Genomic DNA, 25,166 nt, shown 5'->3' with positions numbered 1-25,166 from the left:
ACACGTGTAGCCCCCCAAAAAGTGTGGAGTTTCAACCTCATCACGCCACAAATGCAGGGATCCCCTCTGCATATGGCCCACCCTGGAGGGCAGGTCTCAGCAGGCCTCGCGAGCACAAAACTGGGCCAAATCAGTGCCAATGCAGCACCAGCAGACACAGGCCTTTCTCTCGAGATGCATGGACCAAACGCTTCCCAAAACCTCCAGAACCGGGCACTGCAGTTCCTCTGGCACCCCAAGTCCTGCAGCCCCTTCTGCGTGGCACCGCTCCAGCAGGGCAAACTCACCTGCCTGAGACCAAGGACGGCAGAAAGAGAATTTGAGTTCAAAAGCAAGTGAGTTGCCAAAAAGAAAGCACAACGTGCCTCAATGCTACCAAAGAGCAGGAGAATAAGGCAAAACTCTGGGAACTCTTGCAAAACTTTATTTTAGCTGAGAAAACCCGTGGAAGCAGAAGGGGCACTTTGCTCCCTGTGCCTTAGCTGAGCATGGGTGCAGCAGGACATCACCTCCTGCAAGGGCTCCCTGGTGCCCCCCCCGAGGCCCTGGTCCCACAGGGAGGATTTAATCCCCCCTGCCTTGCAGGTCTTCTTTGCAGATGGCGTTTCAGGGACCGGGCTCTCCAAAGGTGTCTTCTCCAAGAAGAAGCTGCTCTGGGACACACAAGGCTCATAAAGGGGTGGTTGTGTTTCTGGGCGTCCAAATTCAGACCTCGGTCTTCATTTTGCTGCAGGTTATTTTGTGCTCTAGCAGGCACCAGGGAGATCAAGAGCCTTTTCTGCTTGGGGTGGACTCCACTCACCACTGTGGAGGAGCAGATCTCAGCAGTCCTCCCTTGTCCTGCCATGCTCTCTGGGGATGGCATTTCCAAATCCTTCTGCAGGGGTCAGGAACAACATGAGGTCTGCTGAGAGGACAACCAGTGACCACATATGCCCGAGGACTGATAGTCACATTTCCTGTGCAATTATCTTCTACTGCTTCACTTTTTTTAGTACTTTCTTCTCTCCTGCTACTTAAGGCTTCACGCTAACCACTGCAAAAGCTTCGTGCATACCCAAGGCGACTTTTCAGCTTTTGCGGTTTTATTAAGTCACAAGGAGCTTCTATTTTCTGGAGAAAAAAGAACCTCTGCTGTCGTGAAGATCAGCAGGGCTTTCCAAGAGCAGAGCAGCCACGTCCTTCACCCAGAGCCAGGGGAGGGGCTGCTGATGCTGGGGGCTTGGACCACCACTGTCATCATCATTGTCCCTCCTGAACATCATCCCAGCCGACACAGGAGCACACAAAGAGGAAGGCAGCAGCAGCAGTTTCCGTGCCCTCTCTGGGTCAGGCTGTGGTCGGGAGATGCCTAGCACTCTTGTCCTGTCCTAGCATCCGTTTATTACTGATGGGGCCCCACGTTTCGGTATGTTCTCTCTTGTTTTCCATGAAGCCCAGAGCAAAACCAAATCAATTTATGCCCTTACTGCATTTTAAAAAAGCTGGTGCTGCTAGGGGAGATGTGGCCTTTAATTTTAAAACAGAGTTAGGCGTCTCAGCTTTCTTCCACCTGTACAAACAGTTTTAAAGGAATGTCACCATGTGCCAGGAACTCCATTGCACAGAAAGTCCCAACTCCTTGCCCTTCAAGGGGACTTTTCAAATGATCAGCAGAGGAACCATTTGCCCTGGGATCCCAAGGCCAAGCAGATTTCATGGCAGGAAGGGTCTGCTCTCCAGTGACTTGGCATACTCCTAAAAATATGGACAGCTTTCCAGGTCAAAAGGCCTTCTTCATGCATTCTTTCAGTATGACAAGACAATTGGTAAGTGACCCTGGAGCACAGCACTGAAATACATCCAGTGCTCTCCGTTAGCCCTCAGATTAAGGTGAGTCAGTGGAATCAGGCTTCCCACGGATGCACTGCTGATTTGCCTTTACCTTGGGCCCCTTTCTCTGGTCAGTGACAAAATCACCAGCCACCTTTTTGGCAGGGCTCTCTCCTGCAAAGTTCAGAGCTCTGCGGGCAGCTCCCGCAGCCAAAGCAGGAGCTGGTGGTGCCCAGTCCTGTCCTCAGGAATTGAGGGAGGTTATGGATGAGTAGATGACCTGTGCTGATTCTCTCAGCCCTGGATGTTCAAAGCTGTCTCCGACTCTGGAATAAATGGTTGTTACTTCCCCCACCGCAGTGTTATCCTCGGGGGGCTCCTGAGAAGCACAGAGAAAACACCCAGGGTGAGAGAGAGCCTTCTCCAGAGGATGTCGGGATCAGGAGGGGTCCTGGAGCTGCTAACTGCAAGCCAGGAGGACTCAGCAGGAGCAGGAGCTATGTAAAGCCCGGGTGGCTTTGCCCACGGGAGGGTCGGGGTTGATCCTGGCTGTCTGCACGGCCCACAGAGACACCTCAAGTAGTGCCCCGACAGAAACCCGTGAGGCTGCCAGGCAGGGAAGGGTGATCATCTGCACATTGCTCTGCATTTAACCATTCTGCACCCTCCTTGCTGCCGTCAGCCAAAGGTGTCCCTAGGCTTCTCAGCCACGAAGGTAAAATCAGGTCCTTTTGGGGTTCTGGGAAGGAGGCATAGGGTAAAGGTGCAGCTGGGGGAAAGCAGTACCCCAGGGCCACTTACCACTTTGCAGCTTGCCCTTACAACACGGAATTAACATCCTAATTTTAAATTCAGCAACCAATTCTTGTAGCTCAGTGCATCTTATTCAAGCCAGCAGTTAGCATTTAACCAAAGAACATTCAAAAATTTTTTTTCCGTACCTGCTGTTGTTTAACGATTCTCATCTTCTTCTTCTGCACTGCACCTCAGAAAAAGAAGGTTTTGTTACCGACAGGTTGCACCCTCCCCATCCTAGCCCTGGAGGACCAGAGATAATATACTGGCACTTTCACCAGGGGGTTGATGAGGATTTTGCCATCAAGACGGAGATTTCTGTGGCTGCTCCAGCCAAGCACGGGTGAAATCTCCCCCTTGGAAACAAATGAACTTGTCTCCTGACAAAGGCATCCTCGGGGGTGAAGGTTTTGATGGGAGCCATGGAGATAGGCACCTTGCTGGTTTATTTTCCAGAAGGTATGGGCTTTCCAGAAAACCTTTGCAACAGCCCCATGCTGTGCTTCTGCTTCGTTCAGCTGCATCACAAACTAGAAACTGTGACTCTTTACAGATGGAAGGAGGTGGTACGCTGAAGGGGACCTCACAGGAAAGGAATAATTCTGGTGTGAAGAGCAGAACCTCTCCAGAGCCCCCCCACTACCTTTATCCCCAGGGAATATGCCCGAAGGAACCAGAGGTGCAACCTCAAAGTTTGCAGTGCAAGAGCCACCTACCCCAGCGCCAAACGCAGAAGACCAGGAACAGCAGGAGAAAGATTAACGAGGAAGCTCCAATTATGTAGTTTTGTATGTGGTCTTGCTTGCTGATGCCTGGCATTTGGAAGACAACAGGTGCTGTAAGTGCTTCCTAAAGGAAAGCAGTGGCAGCAGGTACTGCCCTGGTGATTATTTCATGGACGTTGCATGTCGGGTTGCACCAGAGTGGTAGGAGAGCATTTGGTGCATTTTTTTCTCAGCCTCTGTGGCCGCTGATTTACCCCCAAGTGCCCTATTCTCCCCAGGAAATATTTGCCCCAGTACATAATATATTTGACCAGTACGTAAACAATTTCCCCAGTACAGGACCCAGACATGGTGCCTGGGTTCCTGAACCCACCTCTCCCATTCATTCTCTGCAGCCATTCCTTTCAGCTAAAGGCAATGCTGTTGTGGAGCCTTTCTCCTGCAGAGACAAGCGGCTGTGCAAGAGGCACTCACTCGTACTTCTAGCTAACGGTGGCAGAGGGAGGAACGCTGGGCTTCCAGCTACAACTGGAGGAGCACAACCAGCAGCACCTAGGACACCCCTGGGAATCATCTCTTCGCTGCACTGGCTTGGCCCCGTGGAAGGAGGGACCGAAATTCTGTCTGTGCCCGATGCTTCCCATGGCTGGGGCAAGTGCAGGAGGTGCCTGTGCCCAGCACAGGGACACTTACCTTCGCTGGAATGGTCCGGGGTGACAGGCTGAATGAGCACGGTCAGGGTGATGTTCCTGATTTGTCTTTGGTGCTGGAGGCTGATGGTGTACACCCCGCTGTCACTGAGCCGCAGGTCCTGCAGCAGCAGGGATGCGTTCTCGGGGAAGAGCACAACACGGCCCCAGTGTGTAGGATTGGGGTAACATTCTATGGAGCAGTCCTTGGGAGTCCCCCCATCATCCAGGGAGCAGTTCTGCACGGTGCAGGCGATGGTTCTTTGTGAGGTGTGATCAAATGTCCACTTAATTGACATAGGGAAGCAAGAGGTGCTGTTGCATCTGTAGGAGACGGGCAGGAGCACGGACTGCCCCACGGTGCCAGTGACTGCATCCTGCGGGATTTCCACGAGGAAGCCCAGGTTTCGCCCTGCAGAGGGGAAGAGGCAGATCAGCAGCTCAGCAGGGCAGCGGCAGATTCTCCCCCCTTGGAGCACAGCACTCAGCTCACCGAGCCCCACCACCCCGTGACAGGAGCCTCACGCCCAGACACCAGACCTCAGCGCAGTGCCCTTGTGTTTCGGGACCCCACTGGATGCAGCCGCCCCAGGGTGGGCTCCGCATCACCTGCCCTGACAACCCCTTGGCCCCAGCCTCGTCCCCGCTGGCTTCTCCAGCCGCAGTGGCCCCGTCCCCAGCTCACCGAGCAGCAGCAGCAGCAGCAGGAGGGAGCCGAGGCCCCAGCAGCGCCGGCCGGGACACATCGCCTGCGGCTGCTGCGCTCGCCTGGGCCAGGAGGAAGTCGGAGGCTCTCGCTCAGCCCCTCGGCGCCGTGGGGTTCGCTGCGGGCGGGCGGGCGAGCCCCGGCTCCTTCCTGTGCCACCTGCACGCTTTGGGGCTGCGGGGACAGAGGGGGCTGTGGGGTGTCCCCTGTGCCCCCACTGCGGGCGCTGCTTCTGCCCCAGCACCCCTTCCATGCTCACAGCAGGGAGCTGCCAGAAAATGCGTCCATCGCATACCCATTTTTGAGGGGATTTTCCAGGGGATGCAGCTCAATCGCTTGGAGGATGTTCCTGAAGCTGTCACCCTTCAGCCTCAGCAGCCACCCAGCCTCTGCCCCATGAAAGCAGCCTTTGGAGTCTCCAGCCCCACTGCGAGGTGCCACTGCCACCTGGGGCCGGCCAGAAGCTTTGGGAATCTCTCCCGGCTCTCGCTTTGGTGCTGGAACTGCTTCAGGTGGTGCTGCAGCCCCATGCCAGGCACTTTGGAGACAGGGAGGCCAGAGGAAAGGTGTTTATTTGGTGTTTGAATTGGGAGCAGGAATTTCAGAGCAGGGGTATGTGAGCGTGGGGAGTGGTTGTGCACTGGGGGCAGGCAGGGGCCGGGAGCCCGGTTTGTCCAGCAGAGGGGCAGGTGCCAGAGGGAAAAGCAGCCCCGAGGCAGCAGCTGAGCGCCTTCCTTGTGCCTGGGCACTGTGGGCACTTCATTGTGCCCCGGCCCTGGCTGCTCCCGCACGCTGGCTCCCTTCTCCCCAGCAGCAGCCGCAGGCTTCCCCACGGCTGCCCCGCAGCCAGCACAGGTGGAAGAGCAGCTGCAGGAGCAGCAGGATGAAGCAGTAGCAGCCTCTGAGGATGCAGCAAGGGATGCGTGTGGCTATTCTTCCTGCTGTTTGAGAAGTGCCTGCGGTAGGAGAGAGGAGATGTGGCATCGGGAGGCTGCCACCTCCCCAGGACACCTCCGCAGGGGTCCCGTGCTGTCCCCATCAGGAGGGGCAGGAATGCTGCCAGGGCAGCACAGGGACACTTACCTTCGCTGGTAGGATCTGTGGGGACAGGCTGCTCGAGCACGGTCAGGGTGATGTGCCTGCTTTGTCTTTTCCATAAGAAGCTGACGGTGTACACCCCGCTGTCACTGAGCCGCAGGTCCCGCAGCAGCAGGGATGCGTTCTCGGGGAAGAGCTCAACACGGCCTGAATGTGGAAGACTGGTGAAACATTTTGTGGAGCAGTTCTTGGGAGCCCCCCCATCATCCAGGGAGCAGTTCTGCACTGTGCAGGTGATGATTATTTGCGAGGTGAGATCAAACCTCCACAGAATTGACAGTGGGAAGCAAGAGGTGCTGTTGCATCTGTAGGAGACTGGCAGGAGCACGGACTGCCCCACGGTGCCATTGACTGCATCCTGCGGGATTTCCAGGAGGAAGCCCAGGTTTTGCCCTGCAGAGGGGAAGAGGGGAGAGCTCAGCAGGGCAGGGGCAGATTCTCCCCCCTTGGAGCACAGCGCTCAGCCCACCCTGCCCCATGGGGTGGTTTTACCGTGCTGGGCAGCTGAACACCACAACCTGTCTCTCACTCCCCCTCCTTACAAGAGGAGGGGAAGAAGTAACGGAAAGAACAACTCACGGAATGAGATAATGATCATTTTATTAAAGGGAGAAAATAAGTATGAAGGAAAGGTTATCAGTAATTAAACAATTCAACTAAAGGGAAAAAAAGGAAAGGGGGAAAAGAGGGGAAAAAAAAAAAAGGCAAAACACAACTCGTAAAGGCTATGTTGAAGTGCAGAGGAAAGAAATTACTCTCTACTTCCCACAAGTGAGCGGTGCTTGACCACGTCCTTGCAGCAGAGCCTCAATGCACGTAGCCGGTGTTCAGGAGGACCGATGTTTTCGCAACGAGAGCCCAGCTCTCCCCTCTTCCTCCTTTTTCCACCCGATATTGCTGAGTGTGCCACCAGGTGGTACGGAATATCCCTTTGGTTGGTTTAGGGCAGCTGCCCTGGGGATGTTCCTGTTTCACTTCTTTGCCCACCCCCAGGAGGGTGAGAGAGAGCCCTGGTGCCGTGCCAGCTCTGCTCAGCAGCAGACACAGCACTGGGCTGATCCCACTGCTGCTCCAGCTGCAAGTGCAGAGCCCAGCACTGTGTGGGCTGCTGCATGGAAAACCGACATCCCAGCCAGACGCAGTACAGCACACCGCCCCCTGACAGGAGCCTCATATACAGACACCAGCGTGGTGCCCTTGTGTTTGGGGACCCCACTGGACGCAGCCGCCCCAGGGTGCTCCCTGCATCACCTGCACCCCCAGCCCCTTGGCCCCAGCCTCGTCCCCGCTGGCTTCTCCAGCCGCAGTGGCCCCGTCCCCAGCTCACCGAGCAGCAGCAGCAGCAGCAGGAGGGAGCCGAGGCCCCAGCAGCGCCGGCCGGGACACATCGCCTGCGGCTGCTGCGCTCGCCTGGGCCAGGAGGAAGTCGGAGGCTCTCGCTCAGCCCCTCGGCGCCGTGGGGTTCGCTGCGGGCGGGCGGGCGAGCCCCGGCTCCTTCCTGTGCCACCTGCACGCTTTGGGGCTGCGGGGACAGAGGGGGCTGTGGGGTGTCCCCTGTGCCCCCACTCTGGGCACTTCATTGTGCCCCGGCCCTGGCTGCTCCCGCACGCTGGCTCCCTTCTCCCCAGCAGCAGCCGCAGGCTTCCCCACGGCTGCCCCGCAGCCAGCACAGGTGGAAGAGCAGCTGCAGGAGCAGCAGGATGAAGCAGTAGCAGCCTCCGAGGATGCAGCAAGGGATGCGTGTGGCTATTCTTCCTGCTGGTTGAGAAGTGCCTGCGGTAGGAGAGAGGAGATGTGGCATCGGGAGGCTGCCACCTCCCCAGGACACCTCCGCAGGGGTCCCGTGCTGTCCCCATCAGGAGGGGCAGGAATGCTGCCAGGGCAGCACAGGGACACTTACTGTTGCTGGAGTGGTCTGGGGTGACAGGTTGCTCAAGCACGGTCAGGGTGATGTGCCTGCTTTGTCTTTGGTGCTGTAGGAAGCTGACGGTGTACACCCCGCTGTCACTGATCCGCAGGTCCCGCAGCAGCAGGGATGCGTTCTCGGGGAAGAGCTCAACACGGCCCCAATGTGTAGGATAGGGGTAACAGTTTGTGGAGCAGTTCTTGGGAGCCCCCCCATCACCCAGGGAGCAGTTCTGCACTGTGCAGGCGATGATTGTTTCTAAGGGCTGACTAAACAGCCACTGAATTGCCACTGGGAAGCAAGGGGTGCTGTTGCATCTGTAGGAGACGGGCAGGAGCACGGACTGCCCCACGGTGCCAGTGACTGCATCCTGCGGGATTTCCAGGAGGAAGCCCAGGTTTCTCCCTGCAGAGGGGAAGAGGCAGATCAGCAGCAGACTCTCCCCCTTGGAGCTGGGCTTCGAGCTACAACCAGAATAGCACAACCAGCACTGCATAAGAAAGCCTTGGGAATCCTCCCTTCGCTACAGTGGCTTGGCCCCTTGGAAGCAGGGACCGAAATTCTGTCTGTGCCCGATGCTTCCCATGGCTGGAGCAGTGCAGGAGGTGCCTGTGCCCAGCACAGGGACACTTACCTTCACTGGAATGGTCTGGGGTGACAGGCTGCTGGAGCACGGCCAGGGTGATGTTCCTGATTTGTCTTTGGTGCTGGAGGCTGACGGTGTACACCCCGCTGTCACTGAGCCACAGGTCCCGCAGCAGCAGGGATGCGTTCTCGGGGAAGAGCTCAGTACGGCCCCAATGTGCAGGATGGAGGAAACAGATTGTGGAGCAGTTCTTGGGAGCCCCCCCATCATCCAGGGAGCAGTTCTGCACTGTGCAGGCGATGATTACTTGTGAGGTGTGACCAAACATCCACCTAATTGACAGTGGGAAGCAAGAGGTGCTGTTGCATCTGTAGGAGACGGGCAGGAGCACGGACTGCCCCACGGTGCCAGTGACTGCATCCTGCGGGATTTCCAGGAGGAAGCCCAGGTTTTGCCCTGCAGAGGGGAAGAGGCAGCTCAGCAGCTCAGCAGGGCAGCGGCAGATTCTCCCCCCTTGGAGCACAGCGCTCAGCCCACCCTGCCCCACCGCCCCCTTACAGAAGCCTCACGCCCACACACCAGACCTCAGTGCGGTGCCCTTGTGTTTGGGAACCCCACTGGATGCAGCCGCCCCAGGGTGGGCTCCGCATCACCTGCCCTGAGAACCCCTTGGCCCCAGCCTCCTCCCCGCTGGCTTCTCCAGCCGCAGTGGCCCCGTCCCCAGCTCACCGAGCAGCAGCAGCAGCAGCAGGAGGGAGCCGAGGCCCCAGCAGCGCCGGCCGGGACACATCGCCTGCGGCTGCTGCGCTCGCCTGGGCCAGGAGGAAGTCGGAGGCTCTCGCTCAGCCCCTCGGCGCCGTGGGGTTCGCTGCGGGCGGGCGGGCGAGCCCCGGCTCCTTCCTGTGCCACCTGCACGCTTTGGGGCTGCGGGGACAGAGGGGGCTGTGGGGTGTCCCCTGTGCCCCCACTGCGGGCACTGCTTCTGCCCCAGCACCCCTTCCATGCTCACAGCAGGGAGCTACCAGAAAAGTGTCTATTCCATCTCCATTTATGGAGGGATTTTCCAGGGGTTGCAGCTCAATCGCTTGGAGGATGTTATTGAAGCTGTCAGCCTTTAGCCTCAGCAGCCAACCAGCCCCTGCCCTACAAAAGCAGCTTTTGGAGTCTCCTGGGGCTGGCCAGAAGCTTTGGGAATCTCTCCCGGCTCTCGCTTTGGTGCTGGAACTGCTTCAGGTGGTGCTGCAGCCCCATGCCAGGCACTTTGGAGACAGGGAGGCCAGAGGAAAGGTGTTTATTTGGTGTTTGAATTGGGAGCAGGAATTTCACAGCAGGGGTATGTGAGCGTGGGGAGTGGTTGTGCACTGGGGGCAGGCAGGGGCCGGGAGCCCGGTTTCTCCAGCAGAGGGGCAGGTGCCAGAGGGAAAAGCAGCCCCGAGGCAGCAGCTGAGCGCCTTCCTTGTGGCCGGGCACTGCGGGCACTTCATTGTGCCCCGGCCCTGGCTGCTCCCGCACGCTGGCTCCCTTCTCCCCAGCAGCAGCCGCAGGCTTCCCCACGGCTGCCCCGCAGCCAGCACAGGTGGAAGAGCAGCTGCAGGAGCAGCAGGATGAAGCAGTAGCAGCCTCTGAGGATGCAGCAAGGGATGCGTGTGGCTATTCTTCCTGCTGGTTGAGAAGTGCCTGCGGTAGGAGAGAGGAGATGTGGCATCGGGAGGCTGCCACCTCCCCAGGACACCTCTGCAGGGGTCCCGTGCTGTCCCCATCAGGAGGGGCAGGAATGCTGCCAGGGCAGCACAGGGACACTTACCTTCGCTGGTAGGATCTGTGGGGACAGGCTGCTGGAGCACGGTCAGGGTGATGTTCCTGATTTGTATTTGGTGCTGGAAGCTGACGGTGTACACCCCGCTGTCACTGAGCTGCAGGTCCTGCAGCAGCAGGGATGCGTTCTCGGGGAAGAGCACAACACGGCCTGAATGTGTAATATTGGTGAAACAGCTTGTGGAGCAGTTCTTGGGAGTGCCCCCATCATCCAGGGAGCAGTTGTGCACGCTGCAGAAGATGGTTCTTTGTGAGGTGTGACCAAATATCCACCTAATTGACATTGGGAAGCAAGGGAAGCTGTTGCATCTGTAGGAGACGGGCAGGAGCACGGACTGCCCCACGGTGCCAGTGACTGCATCCTGCGGGATTTCCACGAGGAGGCCCAGGTTTTGCCCTGCAGAGGGGAAGAGGCAGATGAGCAGCTCAGCAGGGCAGGGGCAGATTCTCCCCCCTTGGAGCACAGCGCTCAGCCCACCCTGCCCCGTGGGGTGTTTTTACCGTGCTGGGCAGCTGAACACCACAACCTGTCTCTCACTCCCCCTCCTTAGAAGAGGAGGGGAAGAAGTAACGGAAAGAACAACTCACGGGTTGATACAGGGGTCATTTTATTTAAGGGAAAAAATAATTATGAAGGAAATATTAGCATTAATTAAACAATTCAGCTTAAGGGAAAAAAAATTGAAAGGGGAAAAGAGAGGGAAAAAAAAAAAAGCAAAACAAAACTCCTAAAGGCTATGTTGAAGTGCAGAGGAAAGAAATTACTCTCTGCTTCCCACAAGTGAGCGGTGCTTGACCACGTCCTTGCAGCAGAGCCTCAACGCACGTAGCCAGTGTTCAGGAGGACCGACGTTTTCGCAACGAGAGCCCAGCCCTCCCCTCTTCCTCCTTTTTCCACCCGATATTGCTGAGTGTGCCACCAGGTGGTACGGAATATCCCTTTGGTTGGTTTAGGGCAGCTGCCCTGGGGATGTTCCTGTTTCACTTCTTTGCCCACCCCCAGGAGGGTGAGAGAGAGCCCTGGTGCCGTGCCAGCTCTGCTCAGCAGCAGACACAGCACTGGGCTGATCCCACTGCTGTTCCAGCTGCAAGTGCAGAGCCCAGCACTGTGTGGGCTGCTGCAGGGAAAGCTGACATCCCAGCCAGACGCAGTACAGCACACTGCCCCCTGACAGGAGCCTCATATCCAGACACCAGCGCGGTGCCCTTGATTTTGGGGACCCCATTGGATGCAGCCGCCCCAGGGTGCTCCCTGCATCACCTGCACCCCCAGCCCCTTGGCCCCAGCCTCCTCCCCGCTGGCTTCTCCAGCCGCAGTGGCCCCGTCCCCAGCTCACCGAGCAGCAGCAGCAGCAGCAGGAGGGAGCCGAGGCCCCAGCAGCGCCGGCCGGGACACATCGCCTGCGGCTGCTGCGCTCGCCTGGGCCAGGAGGAAGTCGGAGGCTCTCGCTCAGCCCCTCGGCGCCGTGGGGTTCGCTGCGGGCGGGCGGGCGAGCCCCGGCTCCTTCCTGTGCCACCTGCACGCTTTGGGGCTTCGGGGACAGAGGGGGCTGTGGGGTGTCCCCTGTGCCCCCACTGCGGGCGCTGCTTCTGCCCCAGCACCCCTTCCATGCTCACAGCAGGGAGCTGCCAGAAAATGCGTCCATCGCATCCCCATTTTGGGGGGATTTTCCAGGGGATGCAGCTCAATCGCTTGGAGGATGTTCCTGAAGCTGTCACCCTTTAGCCTCAGCAGCCGCCCAGCCCCTGCCCCACAAAAGCAGCTTTTGGAGTCTCCAGCCCCACTGCGAGGTGCCACTGCCACCTGGGGCTGGCCAGGAGCTTTGGGAATCTCTCCCGGCTCTCGCTTTGGTGCTGCAACTGCTTCAGGTGGTGCTGCAGCCCCATGCCAGGCACTTTGGAGACAGGGAGGCCAGAGGAAAGGTGTTTATTTGGTGTTTGAATTGGGAGCAGGAATTTCACAGCAGGGGTATGTGAGCGTGGGGAGTGGTTGTGCACTGGGGGCAGGCAGGGGCCGGGAGCCCGGTTTGTCCAGCAGAGGGGCAGGTGCCAGAGGGAAAAGCAGCCCCGAGGCAGCAGCTGAGCGCCTTCCTTGTGGCCGGGCACTGCGGGCACTTCATTGTGCCCCGGCCCTGGCTGCTCCCGCACGCTGGCTCCCTTCTCCCCAGCAGCAGCCGCAGGCTTCCCCACGGCTGCCCCGCAGCCAGCACAGGTGGAAGAGCAGCTGCAGGAGCAGCAGGATGAAGCAGTAGCAGCCTCTGAGGATGCAGCAAGGGATGCGTGTGGCTATTCTTCCTGCTGGTTGAGAAGTGCCTGCGGTAGGAGAGAGGAGATGTGGCATCGGGAGGCTGCCACCTCCTCCCTTGGGACACCTCCACAGGGGTCCCGTGCTGTCCCCATCAGGAGGGGCAGGAATGCTGCCAGGGCAGCACAGGGACACTTACCTTCCCTGGTAGGCTCTGTGGGGACAGGCTGCTCGAGCACGGTCAGGGTGATGTGCCTGATTTGTCTTTGGTTCTGTAGGAAGCTGACGGTGTACACCCCGCTGTCACTGAGCCGCAGGTCCCGCAGCAGCAGGGATGCGTTCTCGGGGAAGAGCTCAACACGGCCCCAGTGTGTACGATAGGAGTAACAGTTTGTGGAGCAGTTCTTGGGAGCCCCCCCATCACCCAGGGAGCAGTTCTGCACTGTGCAGGCAATGATTCTTTCTATGGGGTGACTAAACAGCCACTGAATTGCCACTGGGAAGCAAGGGGTGCTGTTGCATCTGTAGGAGACGGGCAGGAGCACGGACTGCCCCACGGTGCCAGTGACTGCATCCTGCGGGATTTCCAGGAGGAAGCCCAGGTTTCGCCCTGCAGAGGGGAAGAGGCAGATCAGCAGCAGACTCTCCCCCTTGGAGCTGGGCTTCGAGCTACAACCAGAATAGCACAACCAGCACTGCATAATAAAGCGTTGGGAATCCTCCCTTCGCTACAGTGGCTTGGCCCCTTGGAAGCAGGGACCGAAATTCTGTCTGTGCCCGATGGTTCCCATGGCTGGGGCAGTGCAGGAGGTGCCTGTGCCCAGCACAGGGACACTTACCTTTGCTGGTAGGATCTGTGGGGACAGGCTGCTCGAGCACGGTCAGGGTGATGTTCCTGCTTTGTCTTTGGTGCTGGAGGCTGACGGTGTACACCCCGCTGTCACTGAGCCACAGGTCCCGCAGCAGCAGGGATGCGTTCTCGGGGAAGAGCACAACACGGCCCCAATGTGCAGGATGGGGGAAACAGGTTGTGGAGCAGTTCTTGGGAGCCCCGCCATCATCCAGGGAGCAGTTGTGCACTGTGCAGGCGATGATTACTTGTGAGGTGTGACCAAATATCCACCTAATTGACAGTGGGAAGCAAGGGGTGCTGTTGCATCTGTAGGAGACGGGCAGGAGCACGGACTGCCCCACGGTGCCAGTGACTGCATCCTGCGGGATTTCCAGGAGGAAGCCCAGGTTTTGCCCTGCAGAGGGGAAGAGGCAATTCAGCAGCTCAGCAGGGCAGCGGCAGATTCTCCCCCCTTGGAGCACAGCGCTCAGCCCACCCTGCCCCACCGCCCCCTGACAGGAGCCTCACACCCACACACCAGATCTCAGCGCAGCGCCCTTATTTTTGGAGACCCCACTGGATGCAGCCGCCCCAGGGTTCTCCCTGCATCACCTGCACCCCCAGCCCCTTGGCCCCAGCCTCGTCCCCGCTGGCTTCTCCAGCCGCAGTGGCCCCGTCCCCAGCTCACCGAGCAGCAGCAGCAGCAGCAGGAGGGAGCCGAGGCCCCAGCAGCGCCGGCCGGGACACATCGCCTGCGGCTGCTGCGCTCGCCTGGGCCAGGAGGAAGTCGGAGGCTCTCGCTCAGCCCCTCGGCGCCGTGGGGTTCGCTGCGGGCGGGCGGGCGAGCCCCGGCTCCTTCCTGTGCCACCTGCACGCTTTGGGGCTTCGGGGACAGAGGGGGCTGTGGGGTGTCCCCTGTGCCCCCCCCCCACTCTGGGCACTTCATTGTGCCCCAGCCCTGGCTGCTCCCGCACGCTGGCTCCCTTCTCCCCAGCAGCAGCCGCAGGCTTCCCCACGGCTGCCCCGCAGCCAGCACAGGTGGAAGAGCAGCTGCAGGAGCAGCAGGATGAAGCAGTAGCAGCCTCTGAGGATGCAGCAAGGGATGCGTGTGGCTATTCTTCCTGCTGGTTGAGAAGTGCCTGCGGTAGGAGAGAGGAGATGTGGCATCGGGAGGCTGCCACCTCCCCAGGACACCTCTGCAGGGGTCCCGTGCTGTCCCCATCAGGAGGGGCAGGAATGCTGCCAGGGCAGCACAGGGACACTTACCTTCGCTGGTAGGATCTGTGGGGACAGGCTGCTGGAGCACGGTCAGGGTGATGTGCCTGATCTGTATTTGGTGCTGGAAGCTGACGGTGTACACCCCGCTGTCACTGAGCCGCAGGTCCCGCAGCAGCAGGGATGCGTTCTCGGGGAAGAGCACAACACGGCCTGAATGTGTAGGATTGGGGTAACATTTTTTGTAGCAGTTCTTGGGAGCCCCCCCATCATCCAGGGAGCAGTTCTGCACTGTGCAGGCGATGATTGTTTCTAAGGGGTGACTAAACAGCCACTGAATTGCCACCGGGAAGCAAGAGGTGCTGTTGCATCTGTAGGAGACGGGCAGGAGCACGGACTGCCCCACGGTGCCAGTGACTGCATCCTGCGGGATTTCCAGGAGAAAGCCCAGGTTTCGCCCTGCAGAGGGGAAGAGGCAGATCAGCAGCTCAGCAGGGCAGCGGCAGATTCTCCCCCCTTGGAGCACAGCGCTCAGCCCACCCTGCCCCGTGTGCTGGTTTTACCGTGGTAGGCAGCTGAACGCCACAACCTGTCTCTCACTCCCCCTCCTTTGAAGAGGAGGGGAAGAAGTAAAGGAAAGAACAACTCACGGGTTGATACAGGGGTCATTTTATTTAAGGGAAAAAATAATTATGAAGGAAAGATTAGCATTAATTAAACAATTCAACTAAAGGGAAAAAAATTGAAAGGGGAAAAGAGAGGGAAAAAAAAAAGCAAAACAAAACTTATAAAGGCTGTGTTGACTTGCAGAGGAAAGAAATTACTCTCTACTTCCCACAAGTGAGTGGTGCTTGACCACGTCCTTGCAGCAGAGCCTCAACGCACGTAACCGGTGTTCAGGAGGACCGATGTTTTCGCAACGAGAGCCCAGCTCTCCCCTCTTCCTCCTTTTTCCACCCGATATTGCTGAGTGTGCCACCAGGTGGTACGGAATATCCCTTTGGTTGGTTTAGGGCAGCTGCCCTGGGGATGTTCCTGTTTCCCTTCGTTGCCCACCCGCAGGAGGGTGAGAGAGAGCCCTGGTGCCGTGCCAGCTCTGCTCAGCAGCAGACACAGCACTGGGCTGATCCCACTGCTGCTCCAGCTGCAAGTGCAGAGCCCAGCACTGTGTGGGCTGCTGCAGGGAAAGCTGACATCCCAGCCAGACGCAGTACAGCACACCGCCCCCTGACAGGAGCCTCATATCCAGACACCAGCGTGGTGCCCTTGATTTTGGGGACCCCACTGGACGCAGCCACCCCAGGGTGGGCTCCGCATCACCTGCACCCCCAGACCTTGGCCCCAGCCTCCTCCCCGCTGGCTTCTCCAGCCGCAGTGGCCCCGTCCCCAGCTCACCGAGCAGCAGCAGCAGCAGCAGGAGGGAGCCGAGGCCCCAGCAGCGCCGGCCGGGACACATCGCCTGCGGCTGCTGCGCTCGCCTGGGCCAGGAGGAAGTCGGAGGCTCTCGCTCAGCCCCTCGGCGCCGTGGGGTTCGCTGCGGGCGGGCGGGCGAGCCCCGGCTCCTTCCTGTGCCACCTGCACGCTTTGGGGCTGCGGGGACAGAGGGGGCTGTGGGGTGTCCCCTGTGCCCCCCCCCACTCTGGGCACTTCATTGTGCCCCGGCCCTGGCTGCTCCCGCACGCTGGCTCCCTTCTCCCCAGCAGCAGCCGCAGGCTTCCCCACGGCTGCCCCGCAGCCAGCACAGGTGGAAGAGCAGCTGCAGGAGCAGCAGGATGAAGCAGTAGCAGCCTCCGAGGATGCAGCAAGGGATGCGTGTGGCTATTCTTCCTGCTGGTTGAGAAGTGCCTGCGGTAGGAGAGAGGAGATGTGGCATCGGGAGGCTGCCACCTCCCCAGGACACCTCCGCAGGGGTCCCGTGCTGTCCCCATCAGGAGGGGCAGGAATGCTGCCAGGGCAGCACAGGGACACTTACCTTTGCTGGTAGGATCTGTGGGGACAGGCTGCACGAGCACGGTCAGGGCGATGTGCCTGATTTGTCTTTGGTGCTGGAGGCTGACAGTGTACACCCCGCTGTCACTGAGCCGCAGGTCCCGCAGCAGCAGGGATGCGTTCTCGGGGAAGAGCTCAACACGGCCCCGATGTGTAGGATAGGGGTACCATTTTGTGGAGCAGTTCTTGGGAGCCCCCCCATCACCCAGGGAGCAGTTCTGCACTGTGCAGGCAATGATTGTTTCTAAGGGGTGACTAAACAGCCACTGAATTGCCACCGGGAAGCAAGAGGTGCTGTTGCATCTGTAGGAGACGGGCAGGAGCACGGACTGCCCCACGGTGCCAGTGACTGCATCCTGCGGGATTTCCAGGAGGAAGCCCAGGTTTTGCCCTGCAGAGGGGAAGAGGCAGATCAGCAGCTCAGCAGGGCAGCGGCAGATTCTCCCCCCTTGGAGCACAGCGCTCAGCCCACCCTGCCCCTTGGGGTGGTTTTACCGTGTTAGGCAGCTGAACGCCACAACCTGTCTCTCACTCCCCCTCCTTAGCAGAGGAGGGGAAGAAGTAACGGAAAGAACAACTCACGGGTTGATACAGGGGTCATTTTATTTAAGGGAAAAAATAATTATGAAGGAAAGATTAGCATTAATTAAACAATTCAGCTAAAGGGAAAAAAATTGAAAGGGGAAAAGAGAGGGAAAAAAAACAAAGCCAAACAGAACCCATAAAGGCTATGTTGAAGTGCAGAGGAAAGAAATTACTCTCTGCTTCCCACAAGTGAGCGGTGCTTGACCACGTCCTTGCAGCAGAGCCTCAACGCACGTAGCCAGTGTTCAGCAGGACCGATGTTTTTGCAACGAGAGCCCAGCTCTCCCCTCTTCCTCCTTTTTCCACCCGATATTGCTGAGTGTGCCACCAGGTGGTACGGAATATCCCTTTGGTTGGTTTAGGGCAGCTGCCCTGGGGATGTTCCTGTTTCCCTTCGTTGCCCACCCGCAGGAGGGTGAGAGAGAGCCCTGGTGCCGTGCCAGCTCTGCTCAGCAGCAGACACAGCACTGGGCTGATCCCACTGCTGCTCCAGCTGCAAGTGCAGAGCCCAGCACTGTGTGGGCTGCTGCAGGGAAAGCTGACATCCCAGCCAGACGCAGTACAGCACACCGCCCCCTGACAGGAGCCTCATGCCCAGACACCGGACCTCAGCGCGGCGCCATTGATTTTGGGAACCCCACTGAATGCAGCCGCTCCAGGGTGCTCCCTGCACCACCTGCCCTGACAACCCTTTGGCCCCAGCCTCCTCCCCGCTGGCTTCTCCAGCCGCAGTGGCCCCGTCCCCAGCTCACCGAGCAGCAGCAGCAGCAGCAGGAGGGAGCCGAGGCCCCAGCAGCGCCGGCCGGGACACATCGCCTGCGGCTGCTGCGCTCGCCTGGGCCAGGAGGAAGTCGGAGGCTCTCGCTCAGCCCCTCGGCGCCGTGGGGTTCGCTGCGGGCGGGCGGGCGAGCCCCGGCTCCTTCCTGTGCCACCTGCACGCTTTGGGGCTGCGGGGACAGAGGGGGCTGTGGGGTGTCCCCTGTGCCCCCACTCTGGGCACTTCATTGTGCCCCGGCCCCGGCTGCTCCCGCACGCTGGCTCCCTTCTCCCCAGCAGCAGCCGCAGGCTTCCCCACGGCTGCCCCGCAGCCAGCACAGGTGGAAGAGCAGCTGCAGGAGCAGCAGGATGAAGCAGTAGCAGCCTCCGAGGATGCAGCAAGGGATGCGTGTGGCTATTCTTCCTGCTGGTTGAGAAGTGCCTGCGGTAGGAGAGAGGAGATGTGGCATCGGGAGGCTGCCACCTCCCCAGGACACCTCCGCAGGGGTCCCGTGCTGTCCCCATCAGGAGGGGCAGGAATGCTGCCAGGGCAGCACAGGGACACTTACCTTTGCTGGAAGGTTCTGTGGGGAAAGGCTGCTGGAGCACGGTCAGGGTGATGTGCCTGCTTTGTCTTTGGTGCTGTTGGAAGCTGACGGTGTACACCCCGCTGTCACTGAGCCGCAGGTCCCGCAGCAGCAGGGATGCGTTCTCGGGGAAGAGCTCAACACGGCCCCGATGTGTAGGATAGGGGTACCATTTTGTGGAGCAGTTCTTGGGAGCCCCCCCATCACCCAGGGAGCAGTTCTGCACTGTGCAGGCAATGATTGTTTCTAAGGGGTGACTAAACAGCCAATGAATTGCCACCGGGAAGCAAGAGGTGCTGTTGCATCTGTAGGAGACGGGCAGGAGCACGGACTGCCCCACGGTGCCAGTGACTGCATCCTGCGGGATTTCCACGAGGAAGCCCAGGTTTCTCCCTGCAGAGGGGAAGAGGCAGATCAGCAGCAGACTCTCCCCCTTGGAGCTGGGCTTCGAGCTACAACCAGAATAGCACAACCAGGACTGCATAAGAAAGCGCTGGGAATCCTCCCTTCGCTACAGTGGCTTGGCCCCTTGGAAGGAGGGACCGAAATTCTGTCTGTGCCCGATGGTTCCCATGGCTGGGGCAGTGCAGGAGGTGCCTGTGCCCAGCACAGGGACACTTACCTTCGCTGGAATGGTCTGGGGTGACAGGCTGCTGGAGCACGGTCAGGGTGATGTTCCTGATTTGTATTTGGTGCTGGAGGCTGACGGTGTACACCCCGCTGTCACTGAGCCGCAGGTCCCATAGCAGCAGGGATGCGTTCTCGGGGAAGAGCACAACACGGCCCCAATGTGCAGGATGGGGGAAGCAGTTTGTGGAGCAGTTCTTGGGAGCCCCCCCATCATCCAGAGAGCACTTCTGCACGGTGCAGGAGATGGTTCTTTGTGAGGTGTGACCAAACAGCCACTTAATTGACAGTGGGAAGCAAGAGGTGCTGTTGCATCTGTAGGAGATGGGAAGGAGCACGGAGTGCCCCACGGTGCCAGTGACTGCATCCTGCGGGATTTCCAGGAGGAAGCCCAGGTTTTGCCCTGCAGAGGGGAAGAGACAGCTCAGCAGCTCAGCAGCTCAGCAGGGCAGCGGCAGATTCTCCCCCCTTGGAGTACAGCGCTCAGCCCACCCTGCCCCACCGCCCCCTGACAGGAGCCTCACACCCAGACACCAGACCTCAGCGCGGTGCCCTTGATTTTGGGGACCCCACTGGACGCAGCCTCCCCAGGGTGCTCCCTGCACCACCTGCCCTGAAAACCCCTTGGCCCCAGCCTCCTCTCTGCTGGCTTCTCCAGCCACAACCCCCAAGCTACCCCCAGGGCAAAGCCAGTGGCCCCGTCCCCAGCTCACCGAGCAGCAGCAGCAGCAGCAGGAGGGAGCCGAGGCCCCAGCAGCGCCGGCCGGGACACATCGCCTGCGGCTGCTGCGCTCGCCTGGGCCAGGAGGAAGTCGGAGGCTCTCGCTCAGCCCCTCGGCGCCGTGGGGTTCGCTGCGGGCGGGCGGGCGAGCCCCGGCTCCTTCCTGTGCCACCTGCACGCTTTGGGGCTGCGGGGACAGAGGGGGCTGTGGGGTGTCCCCTGTGCCCCCACTCTGGGCACTTCATTGTGCCCCGGCCCTGGCTGCTCCCGCACGCTGGCTCCCTTCTCCCCAGCAGCAGCCGCAGGCTTCCCCACGGCTGCCCCGCAGCCAGCACAGGTGGAAGAGCAGCTGCAGGAGCAGCAGGATGAAGCAGTAGCAGCCTCCGAGGATGCAGCAAGGGATGCGTGTGGCTATTCTTCCTGCTGGTTGAGAAGTGCCTGCGGTAGGAGAGAGGAGATGTGGCATCGGGAGGCTGCCACCTCCCCAGGACACCTCCGCAGGGGTCCCGTGCTGTCCCCATCAGGAGGGGCAGGAATGCTGCCAGGGCAGCACAGGGACACTTACCTTCGCTGGTAGGATCTGTGGGGACAGGCTGCTTGAGCACGGTCAGGGTGATGTTCCTGCTTTGTCTTTGCTGTACAAAGCTGACGGTGTACACCCCGCTGTCACTGAGCTGCAGGTCCCGCAGCAGCAGGGATGCGTTCTCGGGGAAGAGCTCAACACGGCCCCAGTGTGTAGGATAGGGGTAACAGTTTGTGGAGCAGTTCTTGGGAGCCCCCCCATCATCCAGGGAGCAGTTGTGCACAGCACAAGTGCTGATTTTTTGTGAGGGGTGAACAAACATCCACATAATCGACAGTGGGAAATGAGGGGTGCTGTTGAATCTGTAGGAGACGGGCAGGAGCACGGACTGCCCCACGGTGCCAGTGACTGCATCCTGCGGGATTTCCACGAGGAAGCCCAGGTTTCGCCCTGCAGAGGGGTGAGCAGATCAGTTGCAGATTCCCTCCCCTTGCAGCACAGCGCTCGCAGCCCCCCCTGCCCCACCACCACTTCCTCGCGCACCTCTTCTGGCTCTCAGCAAAACGCATCCCTTGCATCCCCGGTGGTGGGATGCCCACGGGACGCAGCTCTCCAGCTGGCACGGCCATCCTGCAGGTATCCCCCCTCACGGGCCACCCAGGGACCAGCAGCACTTGCACAGCAGCACGAGCAGGGAGCAGGAGCTCCATGAACATCTGTGCTGGGTCCAGCCCTCAGCCGATGTTTGGGAATGAGCACAGAAACCCCCTGATCTTTCCCCAACGTCCCCAGCCATCTGTGCTTGAGGTGAGCACTCCACAGTCACCACCAGCTTCTTCCTTTCCTTTCCCTGAGCTCAAGCTTATCCCACCCGCAGCTCCCACAGCACCCAAGGTGCTTTCCGCTCGCCCCATCCCAACTTACCCACCAGCATCAGGCTGAGGCAGACAACGGCGCAGCTCTGCGGAGACATCCCGTCCCCTTGGCTGCACGCAGGGTGTCTCCGTGACAAGCTGAGCGTCTGTGCTGACCTCAGAATTTGCATGCAGACCGTCTCGGGGAGGAGGTCAGTCTACCAACAGGTTGGTAAGGGTGGTGCTCTGAAACAAGCCTCTTGCACGGGAGCCCAGCCCTGGCTGTTGGTGTAAAAACATTCGGTGCCATTCGGTCCATGGGCTTCCCAAGAGAGCAGCTTCCTCCCACGGTGAGGAGCTGTACCTCCCTCTTGGAAATGTTTATTGCCAGATATTGGAATATAAATATAACAGATATTGATTGGAATATAAACATAATGGGTATTTATTGGAATATAAATATAAAGGGTATTGAAATGGAGAAAGAAAGGGCTCCTGACAGGGATGCACGGGCAACCTGCACGCAGGCAGAGAGGCAGAAGCTTCCCCTGGATCTTCCTTCTTTGCCACCTGACAGGCAGAGATGTGCAATGGTCCCCACAACTGCTACAAGAAGGGCAGCTGGAAGGGAAGCACTGGTGGCAGCAAAGGACCTGAAAGCAGCCCAGATATCGCAAGGGCACTGAGGATGCCAGGGAGCCATCTCTCCAGAAGCCTGGCAGAGGGCACGGACCTGCTGGTTTGTGAGCATGGACCATGTCGGATAAGCTCTCCCTCACCTTTGCCGTGTCTCTCTTTGCTTTTCTACTTCCTGCTGCAGTTCACCCTCAGATGCCGCAGACCTCAAGGACTCTCACGGGCACTGACCACCTTCGGGGTAGCAGGGAGCTCTGCAAAACACCAAGAGCTTCAAAGCTCCCCCAACCTGCACCTTCAAGAGCAGTGCTCTGCTGATGGTGAGCGATTTCACACTATCCTCCCTCTTCCTCTTCCTTCCTGTTGCACTGAGCACGCTTGCAGTGGGTAGGATAGGATATGGTTGATGGTCAAAGGGGCTGGGAGCTCAGCAGGGAGCTGCAAGCAAAGCGTGCTGGTAGCAGCTTGCAGGCTGGGGCAGCAGAAGTGTGCCGAGAAGTTCAGGAGGATTTTAGGAAGCTCTGAACTGGACAAAGAACAAGGAGCTGGAAGAATTAGAACTATTGTTGTTCTTAATATCAATTCATTTGCAAACAGATCATTGCTGAGATCTTGGCTTGGAGTCCTGGTTTCCTTGGTCAGGACCACAGGATTTGGGCCACCATCCTTCTCCATTTCTTGTGCCCCGTGGATTCCTTCCACGATTCATCCTGCACAACGGACGAGAGAGATGCACGGCCATCCCACCTCCGGCACACGGTACCCATTGCACATCTCTTCTCCCATTCCCAGTGCTCAGCACCGGGCTCTGGCTTTCACTTGGTCAGACAGCTCACCTGGGAGGGAAGAGTGTCTGACTGCTGTGGGGGACTTCAAAGCCGCAGCACCCACAGCTCGAACAACAAAGCTTCAGCACCAACCAGAAAATTCACACCCCTCCATACTTGGCTGTAACTCACAGACGGTCGAGGTGGTTTTCAGACCTTCCTCCTGCAGGTCAGCCTGCAGCTGTGACGTGTGATCTCCACGGCTTTGGGTGGTAGGCTGGGGGTGCTGGGTTCAGCCGTGCCACCTTCGCCCAGCTCCACCGCCACCCTCCCAGCGCGTGGGTGGGGTGTTTCCAACCACAGCTTTTGCACGACTAAAATCACACCGTAGGTCCGGGCTGCAGCAGGACCCTTGCTCTAAGACCTGTTCAGTTCAGTGATGAGAGGCTTGGCATCGTTCTTTGTGCAGAGTTCTCCCTGCTTTCCCAAATCACTCCACTGGGCTGTTTTATATTTTTATACAAAGGGCCCATTGGATGGAGACTGCTCACGCTGCTGCTGTAAAGTACCAACTCAGACATCTGCATTCCCGTGGATCATTTAAGAATCCGCAGAGCATCTGTAAAATGGGAGGTGAAAGGAAGAGATTCAGGGCCAGCTGGTTCCTGCCATGGTTCCTGCATGGTCTGCACGTCACTTGTAGCATTTCCCATACTATAAGCAGCAGCCCACCCTCCCCGAGCATCTGAGTTTCACCACAAGGAATTTCTCCTGACCCATCCGTCTTTTCTCAAAATCGTGATACTTTCCAAATATTCCAGACTTGCTCCCACCTCATTTCTTCTGTGACTTTGTATCGCCCCACAAAGCAATATGAAAGCCCCACAAAATCCCTCCGTGTCTGCGTGATCCTGACAGTTCTGGTTTGAACTAAAGTGTTTAATTATGTTAATGATTAACTCCAGGTAATATTTTTTTCCAGTTTACTTAGATAAAGGAGCCTGTTAAAATAGCTTCTATGTTTTCAAGTAGTAAAATGGTAAATGGCTTTCAGCTAAGTAAAGAAGATTTCAGGATGGCAAGCACAAGACTGAAGGATGTTTTCCAAGGGGAGGCTTTGCATTCACTGAGAGATTGCTCTAGGGAGCACCAAAAGCGTAATGATGCCAAGGGGACAAGACACCAAAGAAAGACGTGGGTGTCACTGCAGGCCAAAAGGAGGTGGCCAGAAGGGACCAGAGGGCAAGCAGAGGCAACGGAAGGTGTGTATGCAGTGAGGGAATGAGTTCAGGTGCAGGTGTTTAGGGAGAGATGGACCCTGTGGCAAACTGCAGGTCCTCGGACACGCACGGGTGGGAAATTTACCTGTACTGATCCATGTGGTTGTTCCTTCCCAGGTGCAGGACTCTACACTTGCTCTTGTTAAACCTCACTTGGTTTCTTCCTGCCCATCTCTCCAGCCGGTCCAGGTCTCGCTGAATGGCCCCACAGCCTCCTGGCGTGTCAGCCACTCCTCCCAGCTTTGTGTCAGTGGTGTACTTGCTGAGGGCAGACACTATTCCCTCATCAAGGTCGTCGATGAAGACGTTGAATGAGACTGGACCCAGCACTGACCCCTGGGGAACACCGCTGGTCACAGGCCTCCAGCCAGACTCTGCTCCTCCGATCACCACCCTCTGAGCTCGGCCAGTTCTCAGCCCACCTTACTGTCCACTCCTCTGTCCCACACTTCCTCAGCTTTCCTATCAGGATGTTGTGGGAGAAAGTATCGAAAGCCTTGCTAAAGTCAAGGTAGATGACATCCATTGCTCTCCCCCCATCTACCCAGCTGGTGGTGCCATCACAGAAGGCAACAAGGTTGGTTGAGCACGCCTTGCCCTTGGTGAATCCATGCTGACCACTCCTCATAACCTTCTTCTCTTCCAACTGCTTGGAGATGGCATCCAGAACAAGCTGCTCCAACACCTTTCCAGGGACAGAGGTGAGACTGACTGGCCTGTAGTTTGTAGTTCCTCCTTCTTGCCCTTCTTGAAGACATGAGTGACACTGGCTCTCCCCAAGTCTTCAGGCACCTCAGGTTTTGGTAGCAAGGGGCCATAGGGGTGGTTTCTGTGAGAAGGATCTAGAAGCTGCCCCATGTTTGGTAAGGGCCCCACAGACCAGAGCCGAGCCAATAAGCGATGTTGTTTTGCGCCTCTGTGAGAGCAGATTTAAGACAGGGAAAAAAAATGCTGTGCCACGTACAGCTGGGAGAGTGAAGGGAGTGATGAACAGCCTTGCAGGCACCAAGGTCAGTGAAGAAGGAGGGGGAGAGGTGCTCCAGGCACTGGAGCAGAAGTCCCCTGCAGCCTGTGGTGAGGCCCATGGTGAAGCAGGATGTCCCCCTGCAGCCCATGGAGTACCACGGTGGAGCAGGGTTCCACGCTGCAGCCCGTGGAGGAGACCACAAAGGAACAGGTGACCTGACAGGAGCTGCTGCCCGTGGGGGAGCCAGGTTGGAGCAGTTTGCTCCTGAGGGATGGACCCCGTGGTACGGACCCATATCTGGAGCAGTTCTGGAAGAGCTGCTGCCTGTGGGAAGCCCACGCCGGATCAGTTCAGGAAGGACTGCATCCCATGGGAGGGACCCCACAGCACAGGGGACGAGAGTGACCAAGAAGGAGCGGCAGAGAAGAAGTGCTGTAGACTGACCATAAC

The 25,166-nt window shown here is 58.7% G+C and overlaps 2 protein-coding genes across 13 annotated transcripts; both read right to left on the bottom strand.

Moving 5' to 3' along the window:
- Positions 1 to 402: 402 nt before the first annotated feature.
- LOC110351392 (uncharacterized) lies at positions 403 to 9,568 on the bottom strand. Of its 10 annotated transcripts, none has more exons than XM_072042960.1 (9): positions 9,047 to 9,568; positions 8,366 to 8,649; positions 7,726 to 8,136; positions 7,153 to 7,598; positions 5,811 to 6,218; positions 4,026 to 4,433; positions 3,324 to 3,419; positions 2,754 to 2,797; positions 403 to 877 (listed from the first exon to the last, which is right to left on the bottom strand). In XM_072042960.1, the coding sequence occupies exons 4-9, from the start codon at positions 7,403 to 7,405 to the stop codon at positions 506 to 508; spliced, it is 1,581 nt and encodes a 526-aa protein (XP_071899061.1). In that variant the 5' UTR covers positions 7,406 to 7,598; positions 7,726 to 8,136; positions 8,366 to 8,649; positions 9,047 to 9,568; the 3' UTR covers positions 403 to 505. The 10 variants fall into 10 exon arrangements, with proteins under 10 accessions (XP_071899061.1, XP_071899060.1, XP_071899062.1 ...); XM_072042959.1 differs by having other exon boundaries at positions 8,366 to 8,773; positions 9,047 to 9,563; XM_072042961.1 differs by having other exon boundaries at positions 2,754 to 2,791; positions 8,366 to 8,773; positions 9,047 to 9,562.
- A 2,457-nt stretch (positions 9,569 to 12,025) lies between these two features.
- On the bottom strand, positions 12,026 to 23,536 carry LOC113843526 (uncharacterized). Of its 3 annotated transcripts, XM_072042971.1 has the most exons (12): positions 20,255 to 23,522; positions 19,682 to 20,127; positions 18,964 to 19,371; positions 18,324 to 18,734; positions 17,751 to 18,196; positions 16,397 to 16,804; positions 15,820 to 16,269; positions 14,476 to 14,883; positions 13,898 to 14,348; positions 13,217 to 13,624; positions 12,577 to 12,987; positions 12,026 to 12,445 (listed from the first exon to the last, which is right to left on the bottom strand). In XM_072042971.1, the coding sequence occupies exons 9-12, from the start codon at positions 13,956 to 13,958 to the stop codon at positions 12,249 to 12,251; spliced, it is 1,077 nt and encodes a 358-aa protein (XP_071899072.1). In that variant the 5' UTR covers positions 13,959 to 14,348; positions 14,476 to 14,883; positions 15,820 to 16,269; positions 16,397 to 16,804; positions 17,751 to 18,196; positions 18,324 to 18,734; positions 18,964 to 19,371; positions 19,682 to 20,127; positions 20,255 to 23,522; the 3' UTR covers positions 12,026 to 12,248. The 3 variants fall into 3 exon arrangements, 2 of the variants coding, with proteins under 2 accessions (XP_071899072.1, XP_071899071.1); XR_011811720.1 differs by lacking the exons at positions 12,026 to 12,445; positions 12,577 to 12,987; positions 13,217 to 13,624; positions 13,898 to 14,348; positions 14,476 to 14,883 and having other exon boundaries at positions 14,982 to 16,269; positions 20,255 to 23,536; XM_072042970.1 differs by lacking the exons at positions 12,026 to 12,445; positions 12,577 to 12,987; positions 13,217 to 13,624; ... (2 more) ...; positions 15,820 to 16,269; positions 16,397 to 16,804 and having other exon boundaries at positions 17,031 to 18,196; positions 20,255 to 23,536.
- Between the last annotated feature and the right edge of the window lie 1,630 nt (positions 23,537 to 25,166).

This window comes from Anas platyrhynchos, chromosome 10 (assembly GCF_047663525.1).
Source record: "Anas platyrhynchos isolate ZD024472 breed Pekin duck chromosome 10, IASCAAS_PekinDuck_T2T, whole genome shotgun sequence".
Classification (NCBI taxonomy): domain Eukaryota; kingdom Metazoa; phylum Chordata; class Aves; order Anseriformes; family Anatidae; genus Anas; species Anas platyrhynchos.
The sequence above is the reverse complement of the archived record's forward strand: the minus strand, read 5'-3'. Positions and strand labels throughout refer to the sequence as shown.